The sequence below is a fragment of the Mobula birostris genome, chromosome 9 (genome assembly GCF_030028105.1).
Source record: "Mobula birostris isolate sMobBir1 chromosome 9, sMobBir1.hap1, whole genome shotgun sequence".
NCBI lineage: Eukaryota > Metazoa > Chordata > Chondrichthyes > Myliobatiformes > Myliobatidae > Mobula > Mobula birostris.
In genome coordinates, this window is record NC_092378.1 from 5,680,009 (window position 1) to 5,699,951 (window position 19,943).

The following is a 19,943-nucleotide window of genomic DNA, read 5'->3' on the forward strand; positions in this document are numbered from 1 at the left end:
ATTGGGCAAACTTGGGCTACTTTCTCTGGAATGGCAGAGGATGAAGGAGACCTGACAAAAGTTTATAAGAATATGAGAGGCGTAGATAGATCGCAGGGTCTTTTTCCCAGGGCCAAAATATCTAATACGAGAAGGCATGTATTTAAGATGAGGGAGGTAAGTATGAAGGAGGTGTGGGACAATTTTTTCATCCAGACAGTGGTGGGTGACTGCAAAGTGCTGCTGGGATGGTAATGGAGGCAGATACAAAAGCAGCATTTCAGTAAGTCTTAGAGGGCCATGAATGAACAGAGAATAGAGAGCAATGGATATTTTTCAGCAAGTGTTGTTTTTTAACAATGTTTTCATTCTCCTTTACACTTGTGTACTGGAAATGACATTAAACAATCTTGTTCCTTGAACCTTAACCAACACACGCAAAAAAACTGGAGGAACTCAGCAGGTCAGACAGCATCTACGGAACTGAATAAACAGTCGACGTTTTGGGCCGAGACCCTTCTTCAGGATTGAATTGTATACGCAGAAGTGATTAGTGTATTTAGGAAATTAACTACTAGTTTAATTTGATCAGCACCACATCATAGGCCAAAGGGCCTGTTTCTGTGTTGTCCTGCTCTCTGATTTATGTTCTATATTAAATACAAACATGCAAGAGTTGCTGGCATCAGAAAATAAAGAAAAATGTTTTCTCAGTTCACTTCCTGGACATCCTGGCTAGTAAGCAGCTGCAGCCCAGGCTGACTGGCAGCAACAGGGCACTACTGGAATGGGCAATGGATCATGAGGGCTGTCGGGCAGACAAATGGCCTCGGGCACATTTCTTCAATTACCAGTTGTCTTTCTGCTCACATGTTCGGGAGAGTCGTGCAAGCAATTTCACGTCCTTACTGTTTCTGGACCTAAAAGCTCTCTGCTTTGATGATTCATCACCACCAGCCCTCTGATTTCTTGTCTTCTTTCTTGGGGTACCATTTCTTTTTTATGCCATGTGGAAATGAAACAGATTGGACTTGTTAGAGGTGACAGAAGTTATTTACCTAATGGGTGTCAGAAATAAAGATGGGCCACTTCACTGCACCCAGTCAGATGGATTTTGGGATATGTCAGTAGTGCTGCAGATTTCAGACAGCCTTTACTGACCTATTCCATGTCACTGAATCCGAGATAAACCATAATGGGGCAACACAGTAGTGTAATGGTCAGTGCCAGTGACAGAGGTTCAACTCCTGCCACTGTCTGTAATGAGTTTGTTTGTTCTTCCCGGGACCACGTGGGGTTTCCACCCACATTTCAAAGATCTACAGGTTAGTAGGTTCTCTCTTCCTCTATTCCCCACTCTGATCTTTTACCTCTTATCACCTGCCTGTCACCTCCCTCTGGGTCCCCTCCTCCTTCCCTTTCTCCAATGGGCCACTTTTCTCTCCTACCAGATCCCTTCTTCTCCAGTCCTTTACCTTTCCATAAGGCCGTAAGACATAGGAGCAGAATTAGGCCATTTGGTCCATCCAATCTGTTCTCCTATGTCATCATGGCTGATCCATTTTTTCCTCTCATCCCCAATCTCCTGCCTTCTCCCTGTATGCCTTCATGCCCCGACCAATCAAGAATCTATCATCCTCTGCCTTAAGGATACATAAAGACTTGGCCTCCACAGCTGCTTGTGGCAGAAAATTCCACAGGTTCACCGCTCTCTGGCTAAAGAAATTCTGTCTCATCTACATTCTAAAAGGACATCCCTCTATGTCTGTGTTCTCTGGACTTAGAATCTTCCACCATAGGAAACATCCTCTCCACGTCCACTCCATCGAGGCCTTTCACTATTTGGTAGGTTTGAAAGAGGTCACTCCTCATTCTTCTGAATTCCAGTGAATACAGGCCCAGAGCCGTCAAACACTCTTCATATGACAAGCTGTTCAAACCTGCAATCATTTTCCTGAACCTCCATTCAACCCTCTCCAGTTTCAGCACATCCTTTCTAAGATAAGGGGCCCAAAACTACTCACAATACTCCAAGTGAGGCCTCAACAATGCTTTATAAACTCTCAACATTATGTCCTTGAATTTATATTCTTGAAGTGAGTGCTAATATTGCATTTGCTTTCCTCACCCACCTAGTTTCACCTATCACCTTCCAGCTAGCCTCTTCCCCCTCCCCTCACCTTTTTATTCTGGCAACCTCCTGCCTTCCTTCTCAGTATTGAAGCTGGGTCTCAGCCCAGAATGATGACTGTCCATTCACTTCCATAGATGCTGCCTGATCTGCTGAGCTTCTGGTGTGTGTTTGCTGTAGTAAGCATTTGGTGTGTGTTGGTTATCTAGTCATATGGGTGCATTTGGGTGGCGAGGGTTTGTTGGCCCAGAAGGGCTTGTTACTGTGCTGTGTTTCTAATAAATTAATGTCCTACTTACAATCGGGTGACATGTTCTTCCTCTTGATTTTAAAAATAATCTTTACAGAAACTTTATGTAGCTACCAGAGATATCTTACAAACCAGTCTATTTGTCCCAGTTTTGTGAAGTGATTGTAATTCATCTAAAATGGCTTGCACATTTGCTAGCAGGTTAATAATTTGATTTATAGCTATTTTATTTCTGGGCACCATAATATACAGGAAGTAAAAACCTCAAGAGATTACGATAGATTAGAAAGCCCTTATTTCTTTCCTGCATACTCACCATCAGGACACTGACATCTATATATCGCGTAACTCATTAGGAAATAACAGTAATTAATGAAATGTAGAATGAAAGATGAAACTTCTAAAGTGTCAGCAATTAGAAGAGGTGAACGTGGTTACTGGAATCCATAATTACGACAGTGAAGACTGGATCCATCTCAATTTGTCCAATTATATGTGAGATTTTCACAGAATCCCTTGATACTGGAAAAAAAATTACAGTAATTGTATGAGTGGAGAAAAATTAATCACTAATTTGACAGGGCCTCTCATGTTTGATTTAAGGGAAGGAGTCTGTCAATTTGTTTCATTGCTTTCCTTCCGTTCATGATTTTTATTGATTGTTGCTTATTGTGTCTCACACTCAGAGTATCATGCTGGAGCCAAAGCTGGAAGATGCTGTTATTCTACAAGGGTGAAAAATGCACTCTGCTCAGAGGAAAGTTTCAGAAATGAACGTTCTCTTCTGCAATCCACAAATAAGTAGAACTTAACAAAATACACACACAAATTAAATATGATAATACTGATAGGTACACTAAGTTTGTTTTAACTAATGAAATAAATAAATAATGAAATAGAGTGGCCTGGTAGAGTAGTGTTTAGCACAATGCTTTATAATAAAGGTGACCCTGGTTCACTTCCTTCTGCTGCCTGTAAGGAGTTTGTACATCTTCCCTGTGACCAGGCAGGTGTTCTGGTTTCCTCTCGCAGTCCAAAGATGTACAGGCTGGTAAGTTAATTGGTCATTGTAAGTTGTCCCGTGATTAGACTAGGATTAGTGTGGGCATGTGGCCAAGTGGCTAAGGCATTGGGCTAGCAACCTGAAGGTCATGAGTTCGAGCCCCAGCCGAGGGAACGTGTTGTGTCCTTGAGCAAGGCACTTAATCACACATTGCTCTGCGACGACACTGGTGCCAAGCTGTATGGGTCCTAATGCCCTTCCCTTGGTCAACATTGGTGTCGTGGAGAGGGGAGACTTGCAGCATGGGCAACTGCTGGTCTTCCATACAACCTTGCCCAGGCCTGTGCCCTGGAGAGTGAAGACATTCCAGGCGCAGATCCACGGCCTCGCAAGACTAACGGATGCCTTTACTTTACTTTAGGCTAGGGTTAAAAATGGGGGGTGTGGGCTGGAAGGGCTTATACTGTGCTGTATCTCAATAAATAAATAAAATAAAATGTCATTGTGCTTGTCTCTTTTATCAAAATTATTACACTTACATAACTTTTGATGGACAAAGTACAAAGTCAATATATGTCACCATGTGCTACCCTGAGATTCATTTTTTATGCAGACCCTCACAGTAAAACAAAGAAATACAGTGGAATCAATGAAAACCTACACACAGACGAAGACTGACAAGCAACCAATATGCAAATACAACAAAAATAATAATGAATAAGTAAATAAATAATACTGAGAACATGAGCTGTAGAATTCTTGAAAGTGAGTCCGTAGGTTATGTTCAATGATCAGTTCAGTGTTGAGGTGAGTGAAATACTTGTGACCAATAAAACTAATCTTCTACGCAGATGATTGTTGAGAAGACGTACCTCCTTTACGTGCACCAAGATGAGGTCACTCTCAGGGTGGAGGAACAGCATCTTATATTCTGTCTCCAACCTGATGGCATGAATATCGATTTCTCCTTCCTGTAAAAAAGAAGTTCCCTCCCCTCTTCTATTCACCACTCTGACCTTTTTTTCCCTCTTTTCACCTGCCTATCATTTCCCCTGGGTCCCCTCCTCCTTCCCTTTCTCCCTTGGTCCACTCTCCTCACCTGTCAGATTCCTTCTTCTCCAGCCCTTGTTGACATTTCCCACCGACCTGGCGTCTCCTGATACCTTCCAAATAGCCTCCTCCCCTCCCCCTACCTTTGTGTTCTGGCGTCTTCCTCATTCCTTCCAGTCCTGAAGAAGGGTCTCAGCCTGAAACATCGACAAATTGTTCAATTTCGTAGATGCTGCCTGATCTAATGAGTTCCTCCAGCATTTGTGTGAGTTACATCAATCAATATAAATTATTATGTGATTTACTGTTGCCTGTTCACTGACTTTTTGAACGATAACACTAGCTACATAGTTATGATTTTCAAGTAAATATTTTATAATTTTGCTAATGTTTATGTTACATTATTTGGGAAGGAACGGGCAATTGGGAAGAATTGACGGGCAAATGGAATGGATGGGATGATGAGGAAATAAAAGAAGAAATGGGACAAGGACAGGTTTTGCCATGGCTCAAATATATGAGAATTATGAAAAAAATCACATACCAAAGACTGAACTAAACACAGGGACCAGGCAGTTTAAATGGTTCAGCATGGACTAGATGGGCCGAAAGGCCTGCTTCTGCACTCTGATGGTCAAAGGCTACGCGTTAATACTGTCTGAAAATGGGAGCCACAGTAGCGCAGCGGTCATTGTGACACCATTGCAGCTTGGGGCGTGAGAGTTCAGGTGGCCTCTGTAAGGAGTCTGTGTCCTCCCTGTGGAATGTGTGTGTTTCCTCCGGGTGCTCCTGATTCCTCCTGTAGTTCAAAGGTGTACCGGGTGGTAGGTTTGTCGTCGTGGCTATCCCTCGAGGTCGAGGATAATGGTCTTCATTCTGTTAATCTACTTATGGGCTCTCACGTGGTTTATGAGTCCAATCTTGTGGGTGGTAGGTTAATTGGTCTTTGTAAATTGTCCTGGGATTAGGTTAGGGTTAAACTGGGGAAGGGCCCAAAGGACCCGTTCTGTGCTGTATCTTAATAAATAAATAACAATAACCAGTTCATTCTAGATTGGAACTGATGATAGGATTAGAAATCATTCAGGAATTGTCAACAATGCTCCAGAGTTCAGATAATTTTCTAGGCTCACTCATTCAATCTTCTTAAATGGATGCCCAGCCACCTATTCATTGCAGTTCCAGCCAGATCATTCATCAAAGTGAATAAGACCACGTATCTCTTTCAAAGCCAGTACAATCACTCTCTTTCAGTTTGATCCTCTAATGTTAGAGCTGTAGACTCATAGAGCATCACAGCGTAGAAGCAGGCTCTTTGGCCCATTAGTCCATGCCAACCCATTATTCTGCCTGCACCTGGACCATAACCCTCCATATACTTCCCATCCGTGTACTTACCCAATTTTGTAAAATGTTGAAATCAACCCCACACCCATCACTTGCACTGGCCGCATGTTCCACAATCTCACCACCCTCTGAGAGGAGGAGTTCCTCCCCATGTTCCCCTTAAACATTTCATCTTTCAGCCTTAACTTATGACCTTTAGTTGTAGTCTCACCCAACTTTAGTGGAAAAAACCCGTTTGTATTTACCCCATCTATGCCTCTCATAATGTTGTATACATCTATCAAATCTCCCTTCATTCTCCATGAAATAAAGTCCTAAATTATTTATTTATATTTCTCGAACAGGCAGTAACTCATTTTACAGAATTCTACAATAGTTAATTTTTTACATTAGTATAGGAAAAATTGTATAAAACATCAATAGTTTACTATAATAATCTTGGTTACTAATGGAGGACAACCATTTTCCTTCAAAGGAGTTTTCCCTGTGCAATTCCTTAGAACGTAGAAGATTGAGAGGAGATTTGACAGAGGTATACAAAATTATGAGGGTTTTTTTTAATATAGGCATCCGTTAGTCTCATGACACAGGCCTGGGCAAGGTTGTATGGAAGACCGGCAGTTGCCAATGCTGCAAGTCTCCCCTCTCCATGCCACCGATGTTGCCCAAGGGACCAATACAGCTTGGCACTGGTGTCATCGCAGAACAATGTGTGGTTAAGTGCCTTGCTCAAGTACACGCGTGCTGCCTCAGCCAAGGCTCGAACTAGCGACCTTCAAATCACTAGACGAATGCCTTAACCACTTGGCCACGTGCCAACACTATGAGGGGTGTAGATAGGGTAAATGCAAGCAGGCTTTTCCACTGATGTTGGGTAGGACTACAACCAGAGATCACGAGTTAAGGGTGAAAGGTGAAAAGTTGAAGGGGAACATGAAAGGAAACTTCTTCACTCAGAGGGTCTGTGAGAGTGTGGAATGAGCTGCCAGAACAAGTGGTCTATGTGAGCTTGGTGTCAACGTTTAAGAGAGGTTGTGTAGGTACAGATGGAAGGGGTATGAAGGGATATGGTCCTGGTGCAGGTATTAGGTGGATGGGAGTAGGCAGTTTAAATGGTTTCAGCATGGACTAGATGGGATGAAGGTCCTGTTTCTGGGCTGTTTTTCTCCATGACTCTGCCTCTATAAATAATATTTTATTTCAAAACCTTTCCATGGTTTCCAGTTAGATAGAGATCTAAAAGAGAAGAGCATTAAACAATTCATATGAATTTACTCCACTAACCTAAGGTGAGATTTTTACATGTCAGTTGAATGACTTGATGGCTGAATCAGTATAGAGTACAAAAAAAGAATTGAGAACAACATTCTTTTCACTACTAACAATGTTAAGCAGAACGTACGTACTCAGCTGGTTTGATAGTTTGAATTCTCTCACTGAGCTGAGAGCAATAACTGAGTTTCATTCCTGAGTGTTTTGGCACTGCTTAAGATGTGCTCTGATGTTGTATCTTGTTGGGCAGTCAACCAGATTGATTTAACCTTGCTGTTGCATGGAAAATTATTGAGCTTAAATTTTCATATATCATGTCATTCTTGTGCAAAGACTCTGCTCTAAATCTTATCATATTAATATGATATTGTTTAAACAAAGCTGCATTTGAAATACCTATAAATGGGTATTAAATAACTACGTATTGCAACTTATTAAAAGAAATGGAAGCTCAGAGCTTTGGGTAGTTAAATAGTTCTCTCAGACTGAATTGCACTGACACACTACACCACCAAGTGGCATCATGTGATCTTCCTAATCTTAGGGAGAGTAGTCTCTAAGACACAGTACTAAGGTTGGCATTGTCAGCGAGAGCAAGAGAGAAAGGAAAGGAACTGCAGACTGAGAAACAATTTGACTGTTACAGTTTGGGTTCAGTGTGGTACCACAAATGACTAAGATTGTAGAGGAGCTGCCCAGTAGCCATGGTGCAAATCACAGGGGAGACTTCCAGTGGAAGGAGCAAAATTGATCCTACAAATGAAACCAAAAATGACTTTGTCTTTCATTATTTATTGAGACACAGCCCTTCGAGCCCTGCCACCCACAATCCACTGCATTAACCCTAGCCTAACCATGGGGCGATTACCAGTGACCAATTAACCTAGCAACTGGAATGTCTCTGGACTGTGAGAGGAAACCTAAGCACCCGGAGGAAACATACAAACTACTTACAGGTCAAACCACAGTTGCGATTTTTATGAACCCATATGTTATATCAATGTGCACATTTTCTGGATTCATTCAGAACCGCACAAGTTTTGGAAAATCTATTTTCTGTGGACATCACTGATGAGAAAAAAAAGGAAAATGTTTTATGCAAAGTGAATGGAATTATCTCATTTAGTGACCTTTTACAATCAGAACTGCTTCAGACACTGTTTATTTTAAGAAATCAAGCCTGGCCTTACAGTTTGCCCACTTTATCGTGACTTTCGATAGGAAGAGTAATGTGTAGATTAATTCCCAAATGTATTTAGTTCTGTCCCTAGTAACCCTTTGAGATACCTGAATGCATTGTACAGGAAACAGCCTGAAAGGCAATTATTATTTACTCATTTTTCCAAACAAGATGTTCTTTTATGTTTGTGCTTATTGCTGATAATAACTTGTATGCAGAACAAAATAGAACTTGATGCAGGCAGAAATAACCTGGCGGAACAGCAGATACCAGGTCAGTTTTCATAATGCTCTGTATTATAACAAAAGTGAAAAGTAAAGTTTACATTTAAATAGTGTTTTTAATATTTCTTTCAGGATTCCCAAAGATTTCCATAGCCAATCCTTCTGAAGGTAGTTTCTGCATACAAGAGAAAATATGTGAGCTGATATAAGCACCAAGCGGATTAGCATCTTCAGCGCTCGTCCGGGTGAATTTAGAAACATCCACTCTACACTTGCTCGATAGAGAAGATTTTCACTCCAGTGAGAAACCCACAGGCGATGTAAGTCGCCCTGTACTGCCAGTTGTGTGTGTGTGTGTGTGTGTGTGTGTGTGTGTGTGTGTGTGTGTGTGTGTGTGTACGTGCGTGCGCGTTGCAAGAGTGCGGTGTCTCCAGATAACGCCGGAGAAGGAAGTCTCTCTGGCTTTCCAGAGGCAGAAACACACCCTCTCATCCTCCGGTTACTCACAGCAGCGGATCAGCCTGACTGTCCAGACCCATCTTTTTTATACACCCGGTGAAAGTGCACTCGCTGGCGATGCTGCGAAGCCAGGACTGAGTATGTGCCGGGCACTGGCGCTGCTACTCGCCGTTTCTTTCCTTTGGGCTCTTTGATCTTCCGGACCGCGGGACTCTTCCTCCTGCCGAACTGATTTCCCCCAGTCCCACTTGTGCGCTATCGTTCCCGAGCTGAAGGCGCAGGGGTATTATGGACTAGGAGTAATTTCTATTATCCACAATGGCATTCGCGATCTTCAGGACAGTCCTTGCGCTTGTCCACTTCACAGCAGGTAAGGTCGCCTATTTCCCCGAGGCTGCGAAGATACTAACACGGACAAGGGTGTGACATGCAAAGGTTTTAATATCTTAACATTTTAGCATCTGTTGAGGCACAGGAGGTTTAATACTTTGTAGGGAGCAAGGGCTATTCCTTAGTGATTAACGCCGGGGTTAATACTGTGATAAGCGTGGGGTGGGGGCATTAGCATTCTATAAGATAAGGTGTTTGACCATGAATGCCTGTAGACGTTTAATGCCACCAAACGCAAGAGAATAAGCGTACTGTTTCCATACAAATGTTCTGTATCCTACGACTGGACAAAAGGTTTAAGATCATATAGATTTTCATGAAAAACGTGTTTAGTATCGACAGGGTGGACAAGATTTTTAACGTCTTGGCAATGAATGAGTGTTCTAACAAACTGCTGAGAGGATCACGGGGGTCTCCCGACCATCCATCGGGGACATTTATCAGGAGCGCTGCATTCAGAGGGCCCTTAGTATTATTAAGGATCCCACCCATCCATCCAGCGTCCTCTGACTTTCTGCCATCAGGGAGGAAACTCCGATGCATAAAGACCAAGAACGGTCGGGATGCGAAACAGTCTTTCCCCTCAGGCCGTTAGGCTTCTAAACTCCCAGCCGCATCGGATTCAAAGTGTTACTGGTTAATCTATTCTGTACCTTACAATATCTAATTTATCCACTTTACTTAGTTTATATATGTGTAATCCAACTGTAGATTTTACCCTTACTTTCATAAGTTACTACACATTATATGTGTGTTATATGTACGACAGTGCTTTAAACCCTGGTTCGGAGAAACGCTGTCTCATTTGACGGTATACATATATAGTTAAATGACAATAAACTTGACTTGAATTGACTACAGATCGATATAGATCTGAATAGCTTGTGTATCAACCCGATGTATAAAATTCTTTAAATGAAGATCTTAGCGTCCCGTTCCACATTTCATATTAGAACCCAGGATTTAGCATTCTATAGATTCATTATTGTTGAAGGAAGGGGTTAACATAGGCAGATGAAGTAGAAAATTACTCTGGTTTGAAATCATTAGTCGAGTTGCTCAGTTAATGATTTCAAACTAGAGCAATTTTCTAGTTAACCGCAAGTACTTTTGACGGGGGAATTGTACGATGCAACACGTCAGCGGTTGGAACAGAGACAATCTCTGGTAACTGAGGTAAATATGTTAAGAGTAAACGCTATATTTGTTGAGCGCTATTGGCTTTATTTCTTACCCTTGCTAGATTTTTGTACTATGTAAATGTAATATAAATGGAAATCATTTTAAAAACGAAAGCAATGCATTTATAATCATGAGATTGGGTGACTGCAAGTCCAGTAACATCTGCTGGATATCAGTTCTAGGATTCGGTGTCGACCCAGCGCTGGAAATCGACCTTTTCTCTGCATTGGAACTGGATGCCTCAACGGAGGGAATCGTGCAGGTCCCGGGATTCCACAACGCGAGCAGAGCATTTTTGTTTCGAGGTAACCCCGGCTTTAGCCCTTTCAGTAACTCTTCTTCGGATGAAAAAAAAGGCAGATTGTGATTGAAGATATATTTTAACACCCGTTTTGGGACCGGTTCAGGGGAAATGCGTACGGTGTGGGAATAGGTGGTCGCATTTGTGGCCATGACACAGGTTCGAAGCCGCATAGCGAAAGCACATGCAGACAGAGATTGCCACTTGTGTAGGACTCACGTTCACTGTTCACCCCCATCCCCCAGCCTGTAAAACACACTGCCCGCGTGACGATACAAAATAGAAACCCTCCACGGTTTGAGTTGCGCAAATCTAATATGGAAACTTTTTTTTACGCCTGACCTTCACTTTAAAATAAAATGCTATTGGTATGTTATTATCAATAATAGCAAGAATGGATAAACTAATTATCTCCAACACCCTTTGTTACCAATATCACATAAAACATCCTCGGCAACTTAAATGGACCCACGAAAAACAGCGCCGGAGAAACCTTGCTAGCAGATGCGTGGAGCTATTAAGGGTGTTGGGTTCAGAAAAAATCGGAGATGTAATAGATCCCGTTAATTGGGACACATCGGGACTACATTTTGGCCCAATTAGCCGAAGTTTCAAGGAAAGTTAAAAAGGTGTAAAAAGACAAACTGAGTAACAAATTAGGTATTTGAATGAAACAGAACAAATTAGGTACTATCAATAGTACTACAGTATTATACAGTACTACCGTTTATAATAAACGGTGTATGAATCCCTGTCTCCTGCCCCAATTAAGTGGCGTAGTGTCCCAAATAATCTCGGCTATGTTCTCCATTAGTTTTTGTTATTTAAGACTTGCGTCATGTAAACGGCTGCCCCGATAAACCGGCATTCGTTTAATTCAGAGCGTTGTCCTTGCTGTCCTCCTGTGACCATGCCGAGTTTGCAGGTGTAGAAAGAAAAAAACAAGACAAAAGAAAGGAGAGGGGAAAGACAAGCAGGAACAGGACGCTGTGTATTCTTTCAAACCCAGTTGAAGAACAGACGGGAGCTCAATGCCTCTTCCATAGGACAGCACATCTCCGCTAAGCCGTGTTATTTCTCATGCTCAAGGGATGGGATTTGCTTGTGAGACCAAAGAGGATTTTAAATGGGCATGACGTTTGTTTTTTTTTTGACTAGAGTTAGATGTTGGATTTAATAAACTTTTAATTGCAGTTTTTTCTAGGCTTTGCACTAAATCGTTATGGTTTGGGATCTTACTGTGCACATTTTGGCTGCTGTGTTCTGATATCAGAGGTAGCTGATCTGCTGAAATATTAGATCAGCCGCAACGTGATGGCTTTGGAATGCCGCTAACATGCAGAGCGGTCAACACAGGTCTCTGTAATATGAAAGGCACGCACATGTAAGAACCTTTATAAACAGGGGGCACAAACAAAGATTTAATTTTTATTGGCTTTTTGATCTGTGCAAAATAACCTGCTGGGGGCTTACAGTTATAAACTTCTTTTTGATAATGCTCCTCTGAAACCCCTTCGGTTGTTTGCCCTGTTATTTATTTTTTAATAGGTTATTGAGATACAATGCGAAATAGGCCCTTTGGCACGCTGCCCAGCAATCCTAATTTTAATCCTAGGCTAACCACTAATCAAAGGACCAATTAACGTGCCAACAGGTAGGATGGGAGGAGACTGGAGCACTCCACCCAGAAGAAACCCACACGGTCACAGGACGAATTTCTTACAGGCAGAGACGGGAACGGAACCTGGATCGCCCGTACTGTAAAGCGTTTGTGCTGACTACTACACTACTGTGTACATTTGTATAAAGGCATTACTCAAATACAAGTCATTGTAAGGCGATGGACCTGCACGTTTGGCAGAGATATGAGAACACAAAAACAAAACAAGCAGATAATTTGAACAATCATGTGTTCTAGTTTCGTAGTATACAGATTAAGCACATTTTTGCTATAAATCACAAATTCTCTTATTTGCCACTATGCACAGAAATGATCATAGGCTCTTTATAACACTTGATTCCCGGAAATATGGCTGTTGCAAGCAAGGCCATTGCTCTTGGGGAAAAATATTCAGGGGTTCTTGGGTCAGGAGGATAGTGAATCACAATCGTGGAAATCTGCAGCACCTAATCTGTTATGGAGGGCTCACTGCACAGGATCCAGAAAGTTATAAACTTAGCCAGTTCCATCATGACCACTGGCTCCCTCAGCATCCAGGATATCTTCAAAAGGCGATGTCCTAAGAAGGTGGCATCCATCATAAAGGACCCCCAGCACCCAGAACATGCCCTCTTCTCATTGCTGCCATTAGGGAAGAGGTACTGAAGCCAAACGCTCAATGATTCAGGAACAGCTTCTCCCCCTCTGCCATCGGATTCCTGAATGGACATTGAACCCATGAACCAGTTTGCTCTCTTTTTTTACACTACTTATTTCATTATTTTATATACCTATATAAAATGTTTTTCTTATTGTAATTCATAGATTGAAAACTATTATATATTGCAATATACTGCTGCTATAAAACAACATGACATATACCAATAATATTAAACCTGATAATGATTTGGATTTTATGTCAACAGCATTGATTCAACAGGCGAACAATAAAGACCCATTTAAACCAATCCAATCACCCTCCTCTTGGCCTGTAGCCTTAGGCAGTTGGTACATAAACTGCAAGTGATGAAAGAAATGGTAGGTGATGGAAAAAGGCAGGTGTTGTAAAGGGAAAAATCATGAACCCTTCGAGTGTGGGCAGCAATTATTGCAGACACCGTTAGGAGTGGCTTGTGTCTATTTAGTGTGGGGTCTAGAAAATCCATCTTCCTAGCTTCATGTTGGGGCATGTTGATAGAGAGCATACTGTCATACAGAATGACAGTTTGATACTCCGGCTGCAGCAAGACAGAACACAAAGCACTCCCAACGAGTGACTAGGATGGCTCAGAACATTATTGGGACTCAACTATCGGATCTGGAGGCAATCTACATCTCCCAATGCCTATGGCACTCTCGTAACATCATTTAAAGCCCCATCCCATCCCGGACAGAGTCTGTTCCATCTCCTGCCATCTGGTAGGAGATACAGAAACATCTCAGCCAAGACTGTGAGCCTGAAAAACAGCTTCTTCCGAGGGCTGTTGTGCAGCTGAATAATGCTACACCCTGGCTTGCCAATGGCCTTTGAGTGTTATGGGCTGGCAAAGTCACTTGTTACATGTAGCTATGGAAATTAAAAAAAAATCAAGCCATACTGCATGCATTGTAAATATCTGTTTTACATGGACTGGAGTAGCACCACAATCTCAATGTCTTGAGCAATGACAATACAGATCTATTCTATTCTATCAACTAAGTGAATTGGTTCCAGGGCACGGTGCTAAATCAAGGCATTTGGGTCAATCTGAGGTGTCAGGAATGAGCAACTTTATTTGTTTCAGATAGGCAGTGATCTTATGATTGGTAATTACAAATTCAATTCCCACTTTCATTAGTCCTGATAAAAGGTCAATACTTGAAATGTTGGTTCAGTTTCCCACTCTGTAGACGCTGCCTGACCAGCTGAGTACTCCAGCAATTTCTGTTTATGTTTCAGATTTTCTGCATCTGAGGTGTTTTGTATTTGTCAAGCAAAGAAAGGCAAACCCACTTTTTAAAAATAAAATGTAAAACGCTTCACAAAAATGCACTTGTATATATAGGTAAATGTGATAATCGTTATTCACTCTGCAGTACCCTGCAGCAATCACAGAGCAAATATATATTCAAAGTTCAAAGTACATTTATTATCTAACTATGTGTACATTATACAACCGTGAGATTCATCTCCTTACAGGGCAGCCACAAAACAAGCACAAAAGAACCCATTTAAAAAGAAGACAAGCAAACACCTAATGCGCAGAGAGTAAAACAAATCATGCAAACAATAAACACAAGCATTTAGTTTCCTGAACTGGTCCACAAAGAGAGTCCACCCACAGACCCTTAGTTCAGTGCAGAGCCGAGTAGACGTTGCGGAGAAGCAAGCTGAACCAGCCCATCTCTTGCCTCGGGGCCCCGACCTCCTGATCTTCTCAATGTGGCTCAGTGCCCAATCGTCATTCAGACATTGGGTTCAGTTCCTTCAGTATGCTCTGAGGCCTTGATTCAGCCTGTACTCGACCTTTTGGATTCGCATGGCACTGAATTCACTGTCCAAACATCGGATTCTTTCACTTCGATGTGCTCTGGACCCTGGAGCCTGCCGGCTAGATTCTATATGGTGTTGGGGGTTGGCAGGGGTGTACTGTTATCAGGATGTTGGGAAAATATTTTACAGTTTGTTTAGAGATCTTTATTTTTGACTGAAGAAGATAGCAGAAGTACCCTCGTTTAAATATCAGGGACTGCACTCTCAATAATGTAACATCCTTCCGTACAACTAGCTCAGGCCATGTGATTGTGGTTTGAATCTCTCAATACAGGGGTGAGTATATCACTGACAACCAAAAGGACTAGTGAGCTGAAGAAAGTGATTAAACAGAATTCTTAACATTTATGGTTTATATTGTTTCTTCTCAATCTGCTAGATTAATAAAGGAGTTTTGAACAGGAAATATGCTTGGCTCTGAACCACAATCGATTCTGGTTTGTTTCACATACTGGCAATAAAGTGATTCTGGTTCTGACCTTCATCATTATTATTACGTGGTGTGTCATATGATGTGGACAATCATGGTTGTTCATGTCCATGACCATGATTATTCTTGGTAACTTTTTCTACAGAAGTGATTTGCCATTGCCTTCTTCTGGGCAGTGTCTTTACAAGATGGGTGATGCCAGCCATTATCAATACTCTTCAGAGATTGTCTGCTGGGTGTCAGTGGTCACATAACTAGGACTTGTGACATGTACCAGCAGCTCCACCTCCTCCCATGGCTTTCCGTGACCCTGATCGGGGGCTAAGCAGATGCTACACCTTGCCCAAAGGTGACCTGCAGCCAAGCAGAGGGAAGGAGTGTCTCACACCTCCTTTGGTAGAGATCTATTTCCACCCTGCCACCCAGATTCTGACATTATGTACCTAAATAAGGGCTTTTGATGCATCGCTCAAACAAGGATGATAGGAAAATGGGGTAGTTATGTCGGATGGAAGATTTGACTGATCTTGGAGTAGGTGAAGATCAAGGGTCGAACAGCTACAGAGAGTTGTAAACCTAGTCAGCCTCTGTAGTATTCAGGACATCCTCGAGGAGCGATGCCTCAAAAAGGACACATCCATCATTAAGGACCCCCACCACCCAGGTCATACCTTGTTTTCATTGTTACCATCAGGAAGGAGGTACAGAACCCTGAAGGCACATGTTCAATGATTCAAGAGCAGCTTCTTCCTCTCTGCCATCCAGTTTCTGAATGGACTTTGAACCCATGAACACTACCTCAATACTTTTTTTGTCCTATTTTTGCACTGCTTGTTTAACTGAACTATTTAATACATAGTCTTACTGTAATTCAGTTTTTTTCTATTATTAGGTATTGCAATGTCCTGCTGCCGCAAAGTTAACCAATTTCCCGAGATATGTCAGTGACATTAAAGGTGACTCTGATTCTGTGTTCTCTGTTCTGAATGATACTTCCATTTATTATTAAACAGTACGGCACAGGAAAAGATACCTTGGCCCACTATGTCTAAATGACAATGATACCAATTCAGACTAAACCCATCTGCCTGTACACTGTCTATATCTGTCCATTTCCTGTCTATTCATGTGCATGTCTAAATGCTTCTTAAATTTGTACCATTACTTTCACTTTATTTATAGTTAAAACTCTGGACATGATCTCAGCTATTTCTCATTCCTAGCAGCCACCAATTAAAAATGAAGGCTAGACTTTTCACTTTATGCACTAATGCTCAAGGGATGTTTAATGCAGTTTCGAGGTTAGCCTGCAACTCAGCAAGCAGCCATATGAAAGAGATGGGGTGGTGTGCTTATTTCTTCCTTAAGTATAATTCTGAAGAGATTGTGGAGGTTTTAGTAATGACCTTTCAAGGGTCACTAGATTCTGGCATGGTTCCGGGGAACTGGAAAATTGCAAATGTCACTGTACTCTTCAGGGAAGCAGAACAAAGGAAATTATAGGCCAGTTAGCCTGACCTCAATGGTTGGGAAGATGTTGGAGTCGATTGTTAGGGATGTGGTTTTGGGGTATTTGGTACATGTAGCCAAAGTTGGCATCATTTCCTTTAAGGGAAAATCTTGCCTGACTAAGCTGCTGGAATTATTTGAAGAAATAACAAGCAGGATAGACAAAGGCGAATAAGAGGATATTGTGCACTTGGATTTTCAGAATCTCTTCGGGAAGGAGCCCACACGTGAGGGTGGTTAATCAGATGAGCCCTTTGTATAACAGGAAAAATACTAGCATGGATAGAAGATTGGCTGATTGGTAGGAGGCAAAGAGCGAGAATAAGAGGATCCTTTTCTGGTTGGCTGCCGATGACAAGTGGTGTTTCACAGGGGTTGGTGTTGGGACTGCTGCTTTTTACATTATCTGTCCATGATTTGGTTGATAGAATTGATGGCTTTGTGGCCAAATTTACAGATGATATGAAGATAGGTGGAGGGGCAGGTAGTATTGAGGAAGCAGAGAAGCTGCAGAAGAACTAAGACAAATTAAGAGAATGGGCAAAGAAATGGCAGATGGAATATAGAGTCTGGAAGTGTACGGTTATGCACTTTGGGAGAAGGAATAAAAGCACAGACTATTTTCTAAACGGGCGGAAAATTCAAAATTCTGAGGTACAAATGGATTAGGGAGTAGTTGTGCAGTATTCCCTGAAGGTTAACTCACAGGTTGATTTGGTGGTGAGAAAGGCAAATGTAAGGTTAACATTAATTTCGAGAGGACTGGAGTATAAAAGCAAGTATGTAATGCTGAAGCTTTATAAGGCACTGACGGGGCCTCAGTTGGAGTATTGTGAGCAGTTTTGGGCCCTTTATTTAAGAAACATGTGCTGTCATTGAAGAGAGCTCAGAGGAGGTTCACAAGAATGATTTCAGGAATGAAAGGTTTATCATATGAGGAACGATTGAAGGCTCTGGGCCTTTACTTGCTAAAATTTAGAAGAATAAAGGGGGAGCTCATTGAAACCTATCAAATATTAAAAGCCCTTGGTGGAGTCTATGTTGAGAGGATATTTCCTATGGTCTAGGTCCAGTGGGCACAGCCTCAGATTAGAGGGACATCCTTTTAGAACAGAGATGAGGAGGAATTTCTTTAGCTAGAGAGTGGTGAATCTGTGGAATTCATTACCACAGGCGGCTGTGGAGGCCAAGTCATTGGGTATATTTAAGGCAAAGGTTGACAGATTCATGATAAGTCAAAACATGAAGGGACACCGAGAAGCAAGGGGATTGAGGTTGAGAGGGAAATGGATCTGCCATGATGAAATGGCTTAACAGATTCGATGGGCTGAATGGCCTAATTCTACTCCTATTTCTAATAACCGCATTTCCACCTTAAGTAGACCCAGCAACTCCTGGGCTTCCAAAATAGCTTCGGCTACAGACAACCTATTCCAAACCCCATCCAGAGATCACTTTAACCTGGAGCCAATCTGTCGGAATCAGGACGGAGAGTTCATAATTCACCTCCTTAATGTTAGTGAGCAACAGCTGGCTTTCCTGCTTGGTGGTCACATATTATTGTGGCTCAGATCTCACGTCCATACACCGCATGTAGGCGGTGGTTCTTTCATCCGTTGAACCAATGGTGGGCCACAAAACTTTCCGGTCACAGACAGACGGATGAGGTAGCCATTTCACTGACTTAGTGCCTGTTTGGCAACACTTTCAAATCCTCCTACTCTCACACACCCACACCATCCTAGTTGTTTTTTCCTTAAAACAATATTCTTCGGCTGCTATTAGGAGCTCTTTTCCCATTATAGGAATAATGAGATGTACATTGATTTAAAAATGAACTGTATTGTGAATGATTAGAATCAACTGTATGAAACCGTGGTGACATCAAAACACTTTGCCTATGAAGCATATATAACACATTGACAGCTTTTGCCTGTCAAAATGATTTGTAGAAATGGCATTTATTTAATACCCATAGGTTCTGCAAGAGTGAAAAGGTATAAATTATCATAACATTCACCAAAGTTTTTTTGATTAAGCCCTTATAAATATTCCACCTTCCAAGTTTCATCAAGAAAGCATTCAGGAGATGTTCAATTTTGAGACTTTTTTGTTGAACTGAAAGGGAGAAAATTGATCTCCATTTTTGCTAATGCCTTAAAAATTAAATTATTGAAGTGCAGCGTGGGCTTTGTTATTTTCTTCAAAAAATTATTTATTATCCTATCAACCTGAATCTTCCTTTGCCCATGCTTCACTCTGTGAGACAGGCGGAAAAAAAAAGTGCAGATTTTTTTTTAAAGTGCCTTGTGAACAAAGCCACATACTTGTTTTATTCACTTTCAAGGGAGCAAAATCACGTGAGCTGTAATGTGTTTGAGGCATCGTGATAATGGCAGTCTACTGCTGCCTGGCCTCGTGTTCTCTCATTTGGTTCCAGGGAAAGAAACCTTGTGATTTGTAACATGCTATTGAGGGCACTGTAAGCAGCTCTAATCAAACAAACTTTGACAGGTGTTAAAGATTTACAAGCTAAAGAAGGGCTTTTGATGATTCACTCAAACATTTATTGAGGATCAAATGCATCTCAGGGCAAGGGTATGATAATTTCCCTTGAAGATTATTATTGAAATTCCTTCCAGGTCCTCATTCAGATAATGGCAACTAAGCTAAAGACTGTTCTGCTAATTTCCATCTGCTTGTTTTGCCAATTTATTTGTATCTGTGTCCTCTGGTTATTTATTTATTTAGGTATTGCGATACAGCTTGGAATAGACCCTTCCAGCCCTTCCAGCCACGCTGGCCAGCAATCCCCCGATTTAACCCTCGCCTAATCATGGGACAATTTACAATGACCAATTAACCTTCCAACCAGTATGGCTTTGGACTCTGGGGGGAAACCGGAGCACCCAGAGGAAACCCACACAATCACAGGGAGAACATACAATTTCCTTACAGGCAGCAGTGGGAATCGAGCTGGGGTCACATGTACTGTAAAGCATTGTGCTAACCACTACACTACTATACCACATTATAACACTGA

General features: G+C 41.8%; 1 protein-coding gene across 3 annotated transcripts in view; it reads left to right on the top strand.

Annotated features, from left to right (window-relative positions):
- Positions 1-8,882: 8,882 nt before the first annotated feature.
- The window catches only part of LOC140203305 (protein kinase C-binding protein NELL2-like), a 351,554-nt gene continuing 340,493 nt past the window's right edge, over positions 8,883-19,943 (top strand). For all 3 annotated transcript variants that reach the window (XM_072269319.1, XM_072269321.1, XM_072269320.1), the window contains exons 1-2: positions 8,883-9,265; positions 10,644-10,772. In XM_072269319.1, the coding sequence (XP_072125420.1) occupies positions 9,214-9,265; positions 10,644-10,772 (181 nt within the window). In that variant the 5' untranslated portion in view covers positions 8,883-9,213. The remainder of the gene's footprint in view (positions 9,266-10,643; positions 10,773-19,943) is intronic.